Source organism: Schistocerca piceifrons, chromosome 2, assembly GCF_021461385.2.
Source record: "Schistocerca piceifrons isolate TAMUIC-IGC-003096 chromosome 2, iqSchPice1.1, whole genome shotgun sequence".
Lineage (NCBI taxonomy): Eukaryota > Metazoa > Arthropoda > Insecta > Orthoptera > Acrididae > Schistocerca > Schistocerca piceifrons.
In genome coordinates this window covers 816,647,526-816,667,447 of record NC_060139.1, presented here as the reverse complement: position 1 = coordinate 816,667,447, position 19,922 = coordinate 816,647,526, and the positions used below count along the sequence as shown (strand labels likewise).

General features: G+C 45.0%; 1 protein-coding gene across 1 annotated transcript in view; it reads right to left on the bottom strand.

Moving 5' to 3' along the window:
• Nucleotides 1-19,922, bottom strand: part of LOC124775893 (protein gooseberry-like) — a 294,891-nt gene that overhangs the window by 226,019 nt on the left and 48,950 nt on the right. Inside the window, 1 exon segment of the mRNA XM_047250728.1 lies at nucleotides 15,676-15,989. Coding sequence (XP_047106684.1) covers nucleotides 15,676-15,989 — 314 coding nt within the window.

Sequence of the window (19,922 nt, the reverse complement as noted above, 5' to 3'; positions counted from 1 at the left end):
TTTTGCAGATGATACCGTCCTCTACAGTCTTACAAAGTCATCAGACGATGAAATCGATCTGCCAAATGATTTAGACAATATATCCGTTCGGTGCGAAAAGTGGCAACTGTTTCTAAATGATGAAAATTGTGAAGTCATCTATATGAGTACTAAAAGGAATCCGCTAAATTTCGGTTACAAGATAAAACACACGAATCTAAAAATTGTTAATTCAACTAAATACATATGTATTACAATTACGAATGACTTAAATTGGAACGATTACACAGATAATGCTGTGGGGAAAGCAAAGCAAAGACTGCAATTTATTGGCAGAACACTTAGAAAATGCAACGTGTCCACTAAAGAGACTGCTTAACGTGTACTCCCTCTTCTGGAGTATTTCTTCGTAGTGTGGGATCCATGTCAGATAGGACTGACGGAGGACATCGAGAAAGTTCAAAGAAAGGTAGCTCGTTTTATATTATCGCGAAACAAAGGCGATTTTCGTTGTGGAAGGATCTTCTCATGAGATTTCAATCACCATCTTTGTCCCCAGAGAGTGAAAATATTTTGTTGGCGACCACATACATAGGGAGGAAAGATCATCATAATAAACTGAGGGAAATCAGAGCTTGCACGGAAAGATTTAAGTTTTCGTTTTTATCGCGCGCTGTTCGAGAGTGGAACGGTAGAGAAATAGCTTTAAGTTGGTTCGATGAACCGTCTGCCAGGCACTTAATAATGAATTGCAGAGTATCATGCAAATTCAGCAAATGCAGACAAGAGTTTCTGCTAATTTGGTAGAAAGATTTAGACGATGCCCGAAACACAGCAAATGAGAGAAATATGTTGGATGACGCGACGAAAGCGAACAACTCCATAGCTCTCATATACTAACATAAGTATGGGGAAGAAGTTCCTGAAAGTGTATGACTGGTCCAAAGTAGTGTTTGGGAGTCAAACGTGAATTTTGGGAAACACGACGAAGTAGAGCGTGGATGCATTATAGACTTGGTGCGAAAGGACGACTTAATAACTTGAACAGACAAATTATGTGAGAAACAGAGATATTACGAAGAAAAGAGAAGGGAAGTAGTGTGCGGAAAATACTACCAGGAAAAGGAACATTATAGTCGGGCATCTACTAAGATACCTAGTAACAGTCAACTGAAATGAGTAGTAGAGAGGAATAATTACAGGGACAGACAAAGATTAGAATGTGCAAAACAAATCGTGAGGGGTGATGGATGCAGTAAGGGTTCAGCGATGGAAAGAACAGCATAAGATAGGGAGAGATTTAAGACTTGTGGTATTACAAAACAAATTGCGAAAAGCCCATCAGGCTCTCTACGGAGAACTGTAGGCTTTTCATTATGGTCATTAAAAAACAAACGAATCCGAGGTTGTAAAACGAAAATCACCGAAAGGATCTCAATGCTATTGCCTACGGCTGAAGGTGTGGTGCTTATAAGAACTTCGACCGTCCACTGCATTCAGTAGTACTGCAAACAGAGAAATGGAGGCTTCAGAAAAACAGGAAACGGGTTTAGTGGGCTTCCTTACATCGGAAGTAGTGCGGGAACCGGATATGCATTGAAGAATGTTAAAAGTGGACGGAGAACATTGAATGTTCGTTGCAGTTCCGACACAAAATTCGACCTCTGAAGCAATGGCTGCTACCGTAAGTCACCGGTCTTCAATAATGAGAACATCCACCTGATGGACTATAGTATTGGAAATGCAGTGTGATCTTCCAAATCGCATGTCATCAGCCAGCAGCATCCGTACTTCCTCGAATCCCTTGCGCTACGCCTTAACCCTGCAACAGACATCAGTGGTCTTCGTACACTTGCGTCATTCTCTGATGGATTTCTGTTCACCGCTCTCCTTTCACTCTCAGGAAACGCACTACACCCCTTTCCTGTTCTTCTGAAGCCACAATTTCTCTTTTTCAGGTGGCACTGAATGCAGTGTAAATTCGGATGTCCAATTCGGATATAAAAACTACGTCGTCCTATGCGTAAGTTAGATTTTACCGCAATTTTTCTATCTTCAGTCACGTAAGACATTTAATCGGATGAATCCTTCTGGAACACTCTGTGTTATCGACGTCATCCTCTTCCTCCTTAAATTATATCTTGAGCTTCGATACCAACATGGACATGCATTACACAACACCACGTAGTATACTGAAGGAGAAGATAGTGTAGTGATATAAAGGTAGACTCGAAGATGGCAACAGAGAATTGCCGAAACCAGTAATCTGTATGAATAAATGATTGTAGCGATCTCGGCAGCTGAAAATTTATTCAGTGTCCACTTTGTAGAATAGATTCGCTGTGCCTGTTTCAAGGATTTCCCTTTTTAATCTATTGAGGCTGTAATACGTATATCTTTGGCAACACCTACGTACGTCTGTGCCTGTTTCAAGGATTTCCCTTTTTAATCTATTGAGGCTGTAATACGTATATCTTTGGCAACACCTACGTACGTACGGCATTAGCATATTTGGGTCATTCAGTTCAGAGGCGTGCTGCCAGATCGGATCCTGGTACGTTCGCCAGCCAGGGTGGCCGAGCGGTTCTAGGCGCTACAGTCTGGAACCGCGCGACCATTACGGTCGCAGGTTCGAATCCTGCCTCGGGCATGGACGTGTGTGATGTCCTTAGGTTGGTTAGGTTTAAGTAGTTCTAAGTTCTAGGGGACTGATGACCTCAGAAGTTAAGTCCCATAGTGCTCAGAGCCATTTGAACCATTTCGAACCTGGTACGTTCGATCACCACGCGACTATTACTGGAATATTTCTTGAATTCAAAACGTAATCCCTGGAGGGGAGAAAAATGTTCAGAAAATTTAAAGAAACGGAATTTGAATCTGACTGCACCCTGATTCCACTACAGCCACTGTATAAGAGGCAGTGAAATGTAAACGAACCAGTAGTAAAAAGTGAAGGAACTTTAGATATGAAATAATAATCAGTGTAACAGCTAATACATATGCTCCACTCTGAGACAACACAGCCAGTGCCTTCGTGGAAAAATGTTCCCGGTCGCCTACGGAACCATCAGCGTACCCTGGCAGTACACTTCTTCGTCCGAAGCAAATCGACGGCTACTCTCGCCGTGTGCGGGCGAGCATTATCTTGCTGACATGTAAGCTCAGGATGGCTTGCCACGAAGGGCAACAAAACGGAGCGTAGAATATAGTCAAAGTACTGCTGTACTGAAAGGGTGCCGCGGATGGCAACCAAAGGGGTCTTGCTGTGGAAACGAATAGCACCCTAAACCATTACTCGTGGTTGTCGGTCTGTACGGCGGGTGAGTGTCAGGTCACCACTGTCTGAGGCGTCTCCAGACACGTCTTCGGCCTGGAACCTCACCGACTGAAGTAAAATTGTGTTCAGTGATGAGTCCCGCTTTGATCTGGGTCCCGGTTGTCAACGAAGACGTGTCTGGAGAAGCCATGGACAGCTCTCGGATTTCAGTTTGATTCTCACGCGTCATTCGGCCCTGACAACCAGGAATGGTGGTTTGGGGTGATATTTCGCGTCAAAGCAGAGCTTCGATGATTGTCAGCTGCGACACCCTTACGGCACAGCGCCTCGTCGACGATATTCTACGCCCCATTTTGTTGCCCTTCGTCGCAAACCATCCTGGTCTTTTCAAACAAATTTCGGGCTTGCAGCCGGTCGTCGTTCAATACTTCGCATGATATTTCAACTGGGCACCTGCCAGTCATCTTCATGTGAGCCGTCGCAGACTGGCGAAAACGTCCTCCGTTCCGCAATATATAGCGTACTGTAACTATTCTGCGCATGCGTCGAAAACTTGATAGGTGAACCACACTGCCCGCCGGCAGCACCCTCGCTGGCGGAATAGCAGAACTCAGTCGCCCTCTGCGTTGCTGTTTGCCGCGGCCGTCGACGCACTCAGTCGTCTTCGATTAGAGCAAATCGTGAAGAAGATGGGATTCCATGCACTGTCCAGCTGGTAGCCGCTGTCACGGTTTAACAGATTTTCCGCCAGTCGTATTTCTACGGATTCTTTAATAATGGAGTCCCAGAAAGACGTTGCTGTGGACAAAATCATTGTTTTCTCATATTCCATTGAATGTCCAGTAGAAATACAATGTTCAGCAATAGCGGACTTGCGTGGCTGCAAAAGGGGGGTGTAACGTTGATGTTCACTGCAGTGATCTTTCACGGTGCGTGTGGTTTGACCTATGTAAGCCATACCACATTGGCACGGTATCTTGTAAATTCCGGCCTTTCGTAGTAACAGATTGTCCTTAACTGATCCCACAAGGTCCCCAATCTTCGATGGTAGGCGGAAAACCACTTTTACCTGAAATTTTCGGAGTATTCTTGAAATACCGTGCGAAGTATTGAATGACGACCGGCTGCAAGCCCGAAATTTGTTTGAATAGTCAATTCGCCGGGAAAATATTAAAATTCACATCCTGGTCTTACCTTTCAGCAAGGTCTTACCTTTCGTCCGCACGCGGCGAGAGTTTCTACAGCTTGTCTTCGTGCTTGCAAAACACTGCCTTGGCCAGCAACGTCTCTCCTCATTGAGGACATTTGGAGCATTGTGGGCAGCTCGTGATTTTGACAGTGTAAAGCGCCAGTTGGGCAGAATTTGTCACGAATCCCACAGGAGGACATCCAACAACTTTATCAATGCCAAGCCGAATATCGGCTTACATAAGGGTCAGAGATGGACCACCGCGTTTTTGGCTCGCTCAGTTTGGGAAGCTCTTTCTCCTGAGTATTTTTTCTGTAACTGGAATCTTTTGTTTGTCTGTACATGTATATCACATCTACCGCTTTCGGTCTCACTCGGATAGTTCCTTCGTGTTGCTTCGTTTTTCTTCTTATTTTGTCTTAGAGTGCAATAAAGAGCTTACTTTTTTCCATCTGTCTCTTTCTCATTTGACTGTCCCTTATATGGTTACATAGGCCACGGCTGAATTGCTGAGTCTGCATGTAGATCTAGATATAGAAAACCAACTAGCCCAAGGCTGTTAAATAAAGACCATTGCCTACAGAAGAAGGTGTGGTCGCTGTAGCAGCGCTGAGAGCCGACACTCGCCGCTACAGGGACTCGGGCGCACAGTCACGCGACGACAGAGTGAGCCCGTGTACGTGCCGGCCGTCCACTGCATTCAGTGGGCATGTATTTTATATGGATCCGCATACGACCTTGAAATGCATTTACAGTTACGGTTGGCATCAAAGATCTAATTTATATTTAACAAATGTTCCACTCCACCGGACGCATACTTTGGCGAATATGTCTGGAGTTACTGCATTCACTGCCGTTGCCATGTAGAGCGGAGTCTTAGTTAACCCGAAGTTGTTGAAACGGCAGGCACATAGACAGTCTTTCACGAAAAAAGTCACATATCTTGAGACCAGACAACTTTGGAGGTCAGTGGAGCAATGTGAGACCCGTACGCTCCTTATTGCCAATTCACGACGAGACAGCTCATTATTAAAACTGTTCTTACATTTTGAGCACTTTCTCGTAGTCATGGAAAAACCCATATACGGGTACGTGATTCCTACAACCGTCCTTTCCTTTACCATTAAACGGCGCAATATAAATGAAGTTTTGCATGTTCTCTCGCGTACTTGAGAACAGTGTATGGTCACTGTGTCCCCCGTATTCTCTTGCTGTGGTGGTCTACTTTTCTACTCAACTAGAACCTAACCTTATGACTCAACACTCGGAGATAGTGGGGTAGTGGTAAGGAGAGCGCCTAGAAAGTGTTGTAGAATTTTAGAACATGTTTTTTGCTCGAGTATCATGTCGTTTTTGGAAACCCAGAATCTACTATGTAGGAATCAACATGGATTCCGGAAACAGCGATCGTGTGAGACCCAACTCGCTTTATTTGTTCATGAGACCCAGAAAAAATTAGATACAGGCTTCCAGGTAGATGCTATTTTTCTTGACTTCCGGAAAGCGTTCGATACAGTTCCGCACTGTCGCCTGATAAACAAAGTAAGAGCCTACGGAATATCAGACCAGCTGTGTGGCTGGATTGAAGAGTTTTTAGCAAACAGAACACAGCATGTTGTTATCAATGGAGAGACGTCTACAGACGTTAAAGTAACCTCTGGCGTGCCACAGGGGAGTGTTATGGGACCATTGCTTTTCACAATATATATAAATGACCTAGTAGATAGTGTCGGAAGTTCCATGCGGCTTTTCGCGGATGATGCTGTAGTATACAGAGAAGTTGCAGCATTAGAAAATTGTAGCAAAATGCAGGAAGATCTGCAGCGGATAGGCACTTGGTGCAGGGAGTGACAACTGACCCTTAACATAGACAAATGTAATGTATTGCGAATACATAGAAAGAAGGATCCTTTATTGTATGATTATATGATAGCGGAACAAACATTGGTGGCGGTTACTTCTGTAAAATATCTGGGAGTATGCGTGCGGAACGATTTGAAGTGGAATGATCATATAAAATTAATTGTTGGTAAGGCGGGTACCAGGTTGAGATTCATTGGGAGAGTCCTTAGAAAATGTAGTCCATCAACAAAGGAGGTGGCTTACAAAACACTCGTTCGACCTATACTTGAGTATTGCTCATCAGTGTGGGATCCGTACTAGATCGGGTTGACGGAGGAGATAGAGAAGATACAAAGAAGAGCGGCGCGTTTCGTTTTGGTAACCGTGATAGCGTTACGGAGATGTTTAACAAACTCAAGTGGCAGACTCTGCAAGAGAGGCGCTCTGCATCGCGGTGTAGCTTGCTCGCCAGGTTTCGAGAGGGTGCGTTTCTGGATGAGGTATCGAATATATTGCTTCCCCCTACTTATACCTCCCGAGGAGATCACGAATGTAAAATTAGAGAGATTAGAGCGCGCACGGAGGCTTTCAGACAGTCGTTCTTCCCGCGAACCATACGCGACTGGAACAGGAAAGGGAGGTAATGACAGTGGCACGTAAAGTGCCCTCCGCCACACACCGTTGGGTGGCTTGCGGAGTATAAATGTAAATGTAGATGTAGATGTAGAGATCGCAGGATTGAACACCGGGCGCCCGACGGAAATTTTCAGTCTACCTTTAAGCTCAATGACGTGACAAGTCGCCAGGAGTAACATATGGTTTGGATTCCATTTTAAAGGCCAGGTTCCCTTTCCTGGAACAGACTGAGGACATGCAAGTCGTCGAAGTGGTGTCCAATTGAAAGAATTGCCCTCGGCTATTGAGTCCAGCAGTGCTATTATTATTACTTGACACTAAACGTGAAAGTAAGTTGTTACCTTCCAGCTCAACGTCCACAACGAATTTACAAAACGCTACACGTTGTTTGTGACTATCATGAAGGTTTTGCATAAATTGAATCCTACATGAAAAATGTTTGATCAAGCGAACTTTCCGGAACTGAGGATCATATCAATGGAATAAAAATCCACTTCTGTTGTAAGTAATGTGTCTTTTCCGTTGCACGGACTTGTTTCGGAAGCTTAAAGCTCTATCGTCAGGTGCCATCAACTGTGAACAGTAGGAGGAGGAGGAGGAGGAGGAGGAACTAGCTTAAAAGAACTACGTCTAAGGTAGAAAATGACAGTGAGAATTATTTTTAACATTTATGTTCATGTGTATATTAAATTTATTTGTTTTTTCCTATCATTTTATCTCTTATCTCGCTTGTGAGCCACATACATTCTAACGGAGTGAGCAGGCAGCCCTGTTTTCATTACATTTTTGGCGATATCCTATGCTTCCCTATCTCACTGTTTCCTACGTCAGTCGCTTGCTGACAGGCTGCGTTATTCAGTTCCTCCATGGTTGTCACAGGGGGTTCCCTGCATGAATACCCTTACTTATTTACCATACTTTTCATTTTTTGTTCGGAGTCCTCTCTCTACTTTAGGATCTTCGTTTCACTCGCATGCGTTGCCTGGCGATGGTTTGATCCCCCGCGTTTGACTAGCCCTATCACCACACATTCATGTATTTTAATTAGGTGAATATTGTCGCTTTCCATGCCTGTACCTTGGTGTTTTGAAAGCTATCCTTAGTTGTTCTAAGTTAGATCTTCCTCCTCTTGTTCATTGTGGTTGCCACCGGATGATGGAGCTTTACACTTCCGAAACTGGTCGTGTAATTAAAAAGACAAATTAGCGGATTTTTATTCAATTAATAGAATCCAGTACGGTTTGAGACATAAGCGTCGCCACTAAAGACGCTAGAGAGACCATAAGGAATGGCTGACTCCGCTGGTAGGACGAGGACGTCTTGCGAATCAGATGCGAAACTTTTTTGGACACGTTCTACATGCACGAAGAGGAGTCCTGTGCAATTCCTCTTAGACAAATAACGATTTTCTTGAAGCAGTTTATGCCATCGACGAACGGTTTGAACTGAAATGCAATACTCTTGACGAAAATCGCGCCCCAAAGTTGAGCTGCAGCTGTTGAAACGGAAAACACAAAAAGCCTTTTCTTGATTTGTTGGCCATGACAGAAATCTGACGCGCGATTTCAAAACATGTTTTGTATACATAAATCATCTGCCGGCTGATTAAGCAGCTGTCTTCGACTGTTTGCTGATGATGGTGTGGTGTATGTGGGAAGGTGTCGTCGTTGAGTGACTGTAGGAGCATACAACATGGCTTAGACAAAATTTCTAGTTGGTGTGACGAATGCCAGCTAACTCTAAATATAGAAAATGTCCGTTAGATTACAGAATTAGTAGTGTGCTGCTTGACACAGTCTCGTCGATTAAATATCGAGCAGTAAAGTCGCAAAGCGCTATGAAATAGAACGTGCATGGCAGGTTGGCAGCAGTAAAGGTGGCTTCTCTACTTTGTTTTATTGGGAGAAGTTTGGGAAAGCGTAGCTCATATACTCTCATGCTCATAAATTAAGGATAATTGCAGAATATGGTGCCACACAACGTGGCAGTACACAAAACTGGCGCTAATAGCGTAGGCACGTAGGGAACACACACGACACAGATCTGTAAGTTCACGGTATTGGTGATAAGTTGAGAAAACCGTCCCGAAACACATGTGCTACAAAACGCCACTCTTTCCTGCGCATGTACCCTGACATCAATATGGGATATGATCACTATGCACACGTACACAGGCCGCACAATGGGTTGGCATACTCTGGATCAGATGGTCAAGCAGATGCTGGAGCATAGCCTCCCATTGTTGCACCAGTGCCTGTCGGAGCTCCTGAAGTGGGGTAGGGGTTCGAAGACGTGCAGCGATACGTCGACCGAGAGCATCCCAGACGTGCTCGATGGGATTTAGGTCTGGATAACAGGCAGGCCACTCCATTCGTCTCATATCTTCTGTTTCAGGGTACTCTTCCACGATGGCAGCTCGGTGGGACCCTCCATCAGGAGGAAGGTGGGACCCACTGCACCCCTGAAAAGGCGGACATACTGGTACAAAATGACGTCCCGATATACATGACCTGTTACAGTTCCTCTGTCAAAGATATGCAGGGGTGTACGTGCACCAATCATAATCCCACTCCACACCATCAAATCACGACCTCCATACAGGTCCTTTCAAGGACATTAAGGGGTTGGTATCTAGTTCCGGGTTCACGTCAGATGAAAACCAGGCGAGAATCACTGCTCAGACTATACCTAGACTCGTCCGTGAACATAACCTGGGACCACTGTTCCAATGCCCATTTACTGTGTTCTTGACACCAGGCTTTACGGGCTCTCCTGTGACCAGGGGTCAGTGGAATGCATCTGTTAAGTCGTCTGTAGACTGTGTGTCTGGAGACAACTGTTCCAGTGGCTGCGGTAAGGTCCCGAGCAAGGCTACCTGCAGTACTCCGTGGCCGTCTGCAGGCACTGGTGAGATATCGGTCTTCTTGTGGTGTTGTACACTGTGGACGTCCCGCGTACTGTAGCGCCTGAGCACGTTTCCTGCCTGCTGGAATAGTTGCCATAATCTTGAGATCAAACTTTGTGGCACACGGAGGGCCCGTGCTACGACCTGCTGTTTTTGACCAGCCTCCAGTCGCCCTAGTATTCTACCCCTCATAACGTCAATATGTGTTCTTTGAGCCATTTTCAACACACAGTCACCATTAGCACGCTTGAAAACGTCTGCACACTTACTCGCTGCACCGTACTCTGACATGCACCAACATACCTCTGTGTATGTGGACTGCTGCCAGCGCCACCATGCGACGACCACAGGTTAAATGCACCGCATGGTCATACTCCGAGGTGATTTAAACCCGAAAACTGCCCACCAGAGCGTTGTTTCACCACTTATCAGCATTATCTTTAATTTATGAGCATGAGTGTATAAAGGAGACGGCATACTTCTAGAACACTAGTGCGACCCATTCTTGAGACCGAGTATTTGGGATTCCTACCAGGTCGGATTGAGCGACGACATCGAACTAATTAGAGGAGTGCTTCTAGGTTTGTTACTGGTAGGTTCGATCAGCACTCAAGTATTGGGTAGATGCTTTGTGAACTCAAATGGAAATCTCTAGAGGGCAGACGACGTTCTTTTCGCGGTGCTATTGAGGAAATTTAGAGAACTGGCACTAGAAATTGAAGAGACGCCATCTGGGATGGAGAGTGTGTACCGGAACATGCTTCGTGTCCTTGCCGCATCGCGCCGTTGTTATAATAATGCCTCAGTATTGTTCTGTACGTACAATATGCTGGGTTCTTTTTTGTTTTGGGATAATGTAAACACGTACTCTTTAAGTGTTAATACAAACAAATGTATTCAAGTGATAAATGGATCTTTCGTTATATTTTCTCTCGAATTGTTACCTAAAACTGTTCTGCGTCATGCCTAATTCATTTCCTAAAGCGGAAGTGCATGAGTTACTCAAACATTTGAATTGAAACCGTTGTAGAAGAGAAACGGTAAGTTGCTGAAGATGGGTTCCTATCCAAAATTTATGTACTGACTCCCCTCTGCAAGTCTTAGCAGTTCGTAACGCGAATTTCCAAACATCCTGTATAGTCTAGTCAAATCGGAAGACTCTTTTTGAAATACCCTGTATATGATTAAAAATAGTGCGCGACAATCATCGGCCCAGGTCGCGTGTCACTTAGAGACTCAGCCACAGTGTCTATTTTGTTGGGTTGGCGGGTAAAAAGGTATCGCCTGAAAAGCTCAGAAGGATAGGGCGGGAGGAGGGAGCAGCTATTCAGTCGTCAGTGTGGTATTTAATCCGCAGCGGCAGGCGGCGGCCGCGCTGTGAAACCTTTTTAGAGTATTATGATTGGCAGCGAGCGTACAATGGCCTTTCGTCACTTAGCGGTGATTGCTTTTCAGCCTCGGGCACGAGCCGGGAACTCTGGGAATGCGGCGGGCCCGTTCCGCGTCCCCCTTCCCCTCACCACAGAACTGCCGCCTACACACAATGCCGCCGCGGCGGAGGCGGCGTCGAGTGGAACCTAATAACGCAGGCTGCGCTGCGCCGCCCGGGGGCGTGCTGCACCGGTGCCTGTACCCGCGAATCTGCACTCCGTGCGTGAGCGTGCCGTATAGTTAACACTACACCAAGTTGCAAGTAAGATTGATTCCTTTTTCTTTTTTTTAAAAAAAAATGGCAAATTTCACTTAGTTCTGTTGCAGTGGGTACGTTTATCTATAACATCAAACGTCATAATTTGAGGAGGAAGGTATAAGAAAACTGGGTTGGTCGACCTATTTTCAAAAGTGCACTGCTATTCGGAACGTAAGTTCGACCGGTCGCGAAATGAAAAACGCAGTAAAAATCCGATGAAGCTTTGCACAAACGGGTTGGGCAGTTTCTTGTATGCCCATTGAAAGAGTCACGTCGCTCACCATACTTACGAGACCACAGTGAAAGTTTAAAGACACGCAAGAAAGGGTATATGGGTAGCTGCAGAGAGATTTCGCCTGATTTCGTGCAACCCCACATAACGTAACTGTCACGCAGTTCCTTCTTTATGACAGTTCTCGGCCGCATCCTCTAGGAACAACGAGGACGCTCCAGTAGAATTGTCGATGGGCCATGTTTGATCAGGCACCACACAGCCCGGACATGGCTGCCTCTGATTTTTATCTCTGCTCAAATGAACTGGAGGCTATGAAGACAACAGTTTGCCACAGGGCTTCAGCCCAGCGTAAAAACTGTCGGAACACGTAGCCTTCTGTGACGAGGGTATTGGGAAATTAGTACAACTATGCGACAGATACCTAAGTCGGAGCAGCGGTTGTGTAGAGAAGAAGCTGGAAGGTATAGCTAACTGTTGAAAATTTAAAAAAAAAATCATTTTCACTGTAGTCCGCATTTCGCTATCGATCGGACCTTACTTTCCGAGTAGCCCTCGTAGAACTGACCGTTTACACCTGAACTAGTTTTGTTTGAATACGTTGGTCAAAACAGATGTGATCCCAAATCCAAAATGGATAAAAATAATCTATTGTTGTACTGAGAAGTCATAGGACTTCGAAAAAAATTCTCCAGATGACAAAAGAAGTGAAGCACACAGAAGATATAATGGGGAACGAACACATATGGTTGGCAATAGGTAAGGCAAATGATCGATTTCGGTTTAGTGGGAGAATTTTAGGAAAGTGTAGCTCATCCGTAAAGGAAACCGCATATAGAGCGTTATTGCAGCCATTATTTGAGAAGATTTAGAGAACGGATATTTGTGATTTATTACAGAAACATTCTACTACAGCCGACGTACATTTTGCGTAAGAACCGCGAAGATGAGTTAGGGCTCGTATGGACCAATATAGAAATCGTTTTTCCCTCGCTTCATTTACGAGTGAAAAAGTAAGAAGAGTGACCAGTAGTGGTATAAGATACCCCCTGCCATGCACTGTGTGGTGGTTTGTAGAGCATGCATATGTACGTAAGACATTGTCGGATGTTAATGCAAGCATGTCCGAAAGAACAGATACCATCTCCACATACAGAAATGAAATGAGCGTATGGCATTATTGTCCGGGAGACCCCATCTGGGGAAGCTCTGCCGCCGAGTGCAAGTCTTATTTCAGTCGACGCCACATTGGGTGACTTGCGTGGCGGTGCTGAGGATGAAATGATGATGACGACAACACAACACCCAGTCCACGAGTGGAGAAAATCCCCAACCCAGCCAGGAATCGAACCAGGGCCCGTTGCACGGGAGGCAAACACGTAACCACTCAGCTAAGCAGGCGGACATCCTTGACATTGACGAATTATGTAGGTGTAACGATCAACAAGTAATTTTTTGTGTATTTCTTATACAATTTGTTTTAAGTACCATCAAGTAGATTTCGACCCACTGCAGGCTCGCAATGACACATAGGAATATTATATTCTGGACCATGTGCAGCTCCACACTATAGCCATCATGATATACCACCTCATGGTTTCTATGGCATGTTCGTTCTGATAAGGTGCATTTTACAGGTACACACACACACACACACACACACACACACACACACACGCACACACACACAATATTTAGCTGCACTAGGTTTCACACTCATTCGCAGTAAATAAACTTACCCACATTCAGCGTTTACTTACTGTGAATGAGTGTGAAGCCAATTGCAGCTAAATACTGTGTATGAGCTTTTAGCTGCAAAGATCCAGAATATAACGTTCCTGTAATCCTTCTATCTGATAATTAGAGCGCAGTGGCTCAAAACTAGTTAACGGTACAGAAAATATATCGTATCAGAGATTCGCAAAAAGCTACTGGTTGTTTACTACACCCACACAAATCGCAGTCGATGTAACAATCGTACAGCTGGTTTGATGATGGTTCCATTTCTGTTGTATGTGAGCTACCCTCTTCATTTCAGCATAACTGCTCAACCTCTTCCATCAACGAAATACTTTTCAAGCATCTATGCCTGAGCCAGTGAGTCTTTCTTTGCACCATACATTAAGCTAAAGTTTCCAGCAATGATACATATCGTAATGTGAGCCCTACCACTTTTTCTCTTCGTTACATTATCTTCTTTATTGGACACTTGCCTTTTCCCCATGGCTTCGCCTGCATGTGCGTTTGACACATATATTGAGCACACCACCTCCTTCCCCTCTCTGTATCTATCTCTTCTTCCCACTGCCTAGACACCACATCCTCCCAACACTCTCTATCTCATCCTCCCCACTCCGTCTTTCTCTTCATCCTCTCCTCCCCCTCTCTCTATCCATTTCCTTTTCCCTTTGCTCTTCCCATCCCTTTGTCTATCCATCTCAACCTGTTCCCAGCCCTGCTCATTGGCACATGCACTTCCTGCAGTATAGTTCAATACAGTGGGCCGATACTAGGCCCACAACACACCTGTCCTGCAGGGCAGGCTACACACAAGGTACTTGAAATTCATTTATGTGTCCCTGACATACAAGCTGCCAAGCAAAGTGGATTGACAAAGCAGCCCGATACTACTCCACTACAACATGCCTGTCATGCAGAACAGTCTACATACATGCTGTGGCCCAAAAAACTGTTTCATGTCCCTGACAAGTAGGCTGCCCTGCAAAGTAGATTGATTTAGCAGGCTAGTAATGTCTCCACACAATATACCTGTCACTCAAGGTTGCCTAGACGTTAGGGGCTGCAAAAAACACGTTTTCCCCCGTATCTCTGGCAATATTGGCTCTAAGAGGTTAGAAACTCCACATTTTTTTTTGCTGATACACGTGAGGCCAGTTGTTTCTGTGCCAAATTTGGTTGAAATCGGTATGTTGGTCTAGGAGAAGATCCCAGTCATACACAGTGCTTTATGTATATAACAGATTTGTTCTTATTAACTCATTTGCAAGGTGTCTTCATTTGTTGTTCAATCAATGTGTTTGAGACTACACTGGATGTAACCAAACAATTTGTCGGTGTACATGATGACATAGGAGAAGATCTCAGTCATACACTGTGCTTTATGTATATAACAGATTTGTTCTTATTAACTCATTTGCAAGGTGTCTTCATTTGTTGTTCAATCAATGTGTTTGAGACTACACTGGATGTAACCAAACAATTTGTCGGTGTACATGATGACATAGCCTTCTTGGTGTTATTCTGTAGTTGTTGGCACCTGTTTTAGGTATGTTTGTTCTCCCTGGAGCCATTTCGTCACCTCAGTCTAGGGGAGGAAAAATTGGAGCACCATCTATCAATGAATCACACAAACACTGCTTTGGGAGTCGTTCTGAGCTTAACTGTTTGTGTATTCTGTTTTTGCGATGGTGATGGGGAATTAACACAACAGTTGCCTTAAAGCCACACCTAGGTTTCTCAGTGTACAGGCTGAATAATTACGTTGATGTCTGGATCTGGCTCACTTTTCTGTCTGTCTCCTCTTATTACGCTATATGAGTGAGACTCCTACAGTCTTTATTAGGATTCAACATCTCTTCGAAACTGAACCAGTACTTTTATCGTTAGATGTTAGCAGAATTGCTGATCCAGAAATACGATTTTAATAATGGAGAGAATGTGGTAAGTAAGTGACAATGTGTCACTATTGGAATGATCTCACTCCCATTACATTCCTCACTCTTTTTTCGAAACCAAGGTATGTCTTTAATGACCTCATAATTGATGGAACATTAAATCCTAATCATCGTTCCTTGTTTCAAAACCACATATAACATTCTGGCATTAGCATTTTCCTGTAAATGTCAGCAACTGACTGATAGTGAGTCACATGCGTCCTTATTCCTCAGTGACAGGTGGTCCTTACCTTGATGAGGCGGTCGCGGATCTCCCAACTGAAAATACCCGGGTTGGCCTTCTTGTACTCTTCAATGCGCGCCTCGATCTCCGGCGTGGCGACGCGCGGCTTGGAGCCGCCGATGACGCCGGGCCGTATGGAGCCGGTCTCCTGGTAGCGGTTGAGGATCTTGGAGACGCAGCCGTGCGACACGCGCAGCTGGCGGGAGATGACGCACGGCCGCACGCCGGCCGCCGCCATCTCGACGATCTTCAGCCGGATGTGGTTGGGCAGCGGCCGCCCGTTGATGAACACCCCACCCAGCTGGTTCACCCGACCCTGACCTGAGGGGAAAAGTAATTATTTCCGCTTAGTTAACAGCAAGAGCTCTCATCAAAATAGAGGGAGATGAAATCATGGAACCTCTTAGTGCAGTGGTGAAGACAGTAGATTCATCGTCAGGAGTTATGGTACGATTTCCTAATCCAATGATGCGGTGACTCCCATAGCAATTCTTTAGATAATACCATTTTTTTTCTAACACTCCTTTCCTCGCCACATGCAATGGCTCGTCGCTTGGCTGTTGTGGATCCCAAACTCATTAGGCACTGGGCGCGGGAAGCTCCACAGCTTAACCCCTCACACTGCCACTGGGTATGGTCTCAGAAAAACTACCCTCTTCCTGGGGTATGGACCCTCCACAGAGGAGCACGCTCTGCCACAGGCTGACGAAGTCGTATCTAGCGGTCAATGCCCATGGAGCCCGCGTGGTGGTGGTGTCACCTTACTGACCACTCAGCCACGGTATTCTGACAGTGACCATCGCGTCGGTACTGTACCCCATAGAAAGCTGCAGATCGCAGCTGGCTACACCTAGCGACCGGAGACCTCTAAGTGCCCTCAGGCTCACCGGGTTTTGTCCAAGTTAACTGTAGGGTTCTTAGCCACATTGCCAAGTCGTAGATGGTCTGGACTTGAAATTGAACGTTTGCAACTCATGTCAGTACATTTGGACCCTCCACATTTGATGAGTAACACTCAACGATGTTAACGCAAGTCCTCTACTGCACATCTCATAATGTCTGGAAACGCCCATTACCCCGAATACCAGAGTAGTTTCAAGCAGTTTTGTGGGTAACCACATTGCTGTCTGCTAAGGGGCTGTGTCGTATCAATCCTATAGAATTCAGACACAGACTGCAGCGCATGCCCCACACATCAACTTCCCCACAGTTTCCAGTATCTGAGGGAAGAGGTTTTGTTCAGCGTCGATCGCTCCACGATCCTTGTAATTGGGTTGTGGTCAGCGGCGCCTTCTGTGTTGGTTTTAAAGGAGAGTGATTTTCCCGGGATGACCTGGGGCTTACTAATTTTAAAAATCCCTGGCAGGAAGCCAGTCCCCATTGAAGAGTGGATATGCCTGAATTCTGTCCCCGAGGCTTATTATCTGAGAGGGTTGAATGTTAAAAATGATTTAGTGGAGCTTCTTGGAGCTTGTGAAGCCGATAGTGGGTCGGCCGTAAGCCCTCGCGTGGTGTAGAAGATGAGTTTTGAGCCGTCACAGTCAGAGGTGGCGTTTCGAAGTATGTTTCTGACATCGGTTGTCAGTGATTCTTCTGCGATGAGCTAAACTATTTGTCAAATACGGAAAGCCCGCAAGAATGTAAAAACAGTAAAAACAAGGTCCCGGGTGCGGCTGTCGAATTCTCCTCAGGCACTTTCCGATTTTCTAAGCGAGCGTTGCAGATCAATGAGTGTGCACACTAGTGCAGGAAGAGGCATTAAAGCAGTGCGACAAGTTACCGGCTAGTGACGCGCTTGGAGAGGTTTAATTGAAGCTAATAAGTTACATTTGTTTCCATAGAAATTTGAGAGCGTCGTTTCTGAGGCACTTCTTCGCTGTTTGGTGGAGATTAGCTAGAACGGGGTTTCCCAAACTATGTTTCGCGGAAGAGTGCTGTTCCGCGGAAAGTGAGTAAGTGCTCCGCGAAAAACTATTAATAACATGCCAGTTTTTTTGACGTTTTCACGATTGCTTTCAATTTTATCATGATTTCTGAGTTATTAGTTTTGATTTGAATTCGAATTAATCACTGAAAAAACAAGTTTTTCTCATGTTTTAAAATTTTATTAACCTTCAAAATAGACAAGGTGTTCTATCAAAGTATCCGGATTCTCAAAGTGTTCTATCAGGAGAAAAGTTTGTGAACCCCTGAGATAGAAGCTAGACGGGCGAAATACAGTCTTTCAGTATTGTCCAGCGACAATACGGACACAAATTGCAGCCACCGTTGCCATAAAATGTTTGCGGAAACACATTGCCGGGCAAGAAGTGTTTATATGAGACATACTGTGGCCGCGAAAAGGACGAAGAGAGATAGTGGAAGTGAGTGTGGCTCTTCTGTGTTTGCATTCCACAAGGACGAAAGGTATCAAGAAGAGGAGAAAGTCGGGATTCTTGGACCTGTTCTTTCTTATGCAAGCGAGCTGCTTCCGAAGCTAACTGCTGAACTGATGCTGGATAAATATCTTTTCCTAAATAGAAATAATTCAAAAGCCGAGATCGCTTAACTACTGTTTACTGGATAACCGGTTTCAACACACTAAAGGTGCCATCATCGGATCTGTGAAGATATAACATGAGAGGTTTGAGGGAGAGCCTACATGAGTAACACTATATACATTACTATTAGTACAGTACCACATACCTGAATCTAGATTAACATTTATACACCATTTGGATATAATGATACATGAGGCAGACCAGCTGATATAAAATAATTGTCACAAAAAATGAAAAGCAACTGCTCTTGTGGTTATTCTTTTCCATAAGATAAAACTATTTGGTACAGACCGCTGCTCGACTAACAAATGTCGGCATCACACTGCCCTATTCCGCGCAGGTATACCTGCTGCGGTTCTAGTGGTTCACAACCGGCCTCTAGATAACGATGTCCAAGCAGTGCACACACAGTCCTGAATACTGAAACACGATGTATACTTTTAATATATAATTTAAACACGATGTATAATTTTAATATGTAGTTTAAAAACATTTCGTCTGAGAATTGGGAAGACCAGTGCAAATATGAAAGACTACGTACAAGTCAAAACCAGATTAGAAGTCACGCTCTTCGATTTTTGGCTAGTTAGTCTTCATTCATACAGAAGTTTTATGCACCCCTTTAAAATGCACTTCTCATCCACATTCCACCTGGTAAAAGTCGTTAGGAGCGCTTTGGTGGAAGGAGGCAAGGAATTCATTAAAGTAGTTTGTAATAACAATCAAATGTTTATGTTAATATTCTGTTGTGGTTCAAATCTACATTAGGCCACGAATAAAATTATTCAGATAACAATGTTATGGAAGCGAATATCACCACATTCATATAACTTGCACGATGTAAGTAGCGCATGGCATGGAAGTTAACTGGACAGAGGAATGTTGTGTGTTCCATATACACTGAAGAGCTAAAGAAACTGGTACACCTGCCTCATACCCTGTAGGGACCTCGCGAGCACGCAGAAGTGCCGCAACACGACGTGGGATGGACACAAGTAAAGTCTGAAGTAGTGTCTGAGGGAATTGGCCCCGTGAATCCTGCAGGGCTGTTCATAAATCCGTAAGAGTACGAGAGGGTGGATATCTCTTCTGAACAACACGCTCAAAGGCATCCCGGATATGCTCAATAATGTTCATGTCTGGGGAGTTTGGTAGCCAGAGGAAGTGTTTAAACTCAGAAGTGTTCCTGAAGCCACTCTGTAGCAATTCTGGAAGCATTGTCCTGCTGGATTTGCTCTAGTTCGTCGGAGTGCACAATGGATATGAATGGATGCAGGTGACAAGACAGGATGCTTACGTAAGTGTCACCTGTCAGAGTCACTCCATGTGCACACGCCCCACACCATTACAGAGCCCCCACCAGCTTGAACAGTCCCCAGCTGACATGCAAGGTCCATGGATTCATGAGATTGTCTCCGTAGCCGTACGCGTCCATACGCTCGACACAATTTGAAACGAGACCCGTCCGGCCAGGCAACATGTTTCCAGTCATAAATAGTCCAATGTCGGTGTTTACGGGCCCAGGCGAGGCGTAAAGCTTTGTGTCATGCAGTCATCAACGGTACACGAGTGGGCTTCGACTCCGAAAGCCCATATGGATGATGTTTCGTTGAATTGTTCGCACGGTGACACTTGTTGATGGCCCAGCACTGAAATCTGCAGCAATTTGCGGAAGGGTTGCAATTCTGTAACGTTGAACGATTCTCTTCAGTCT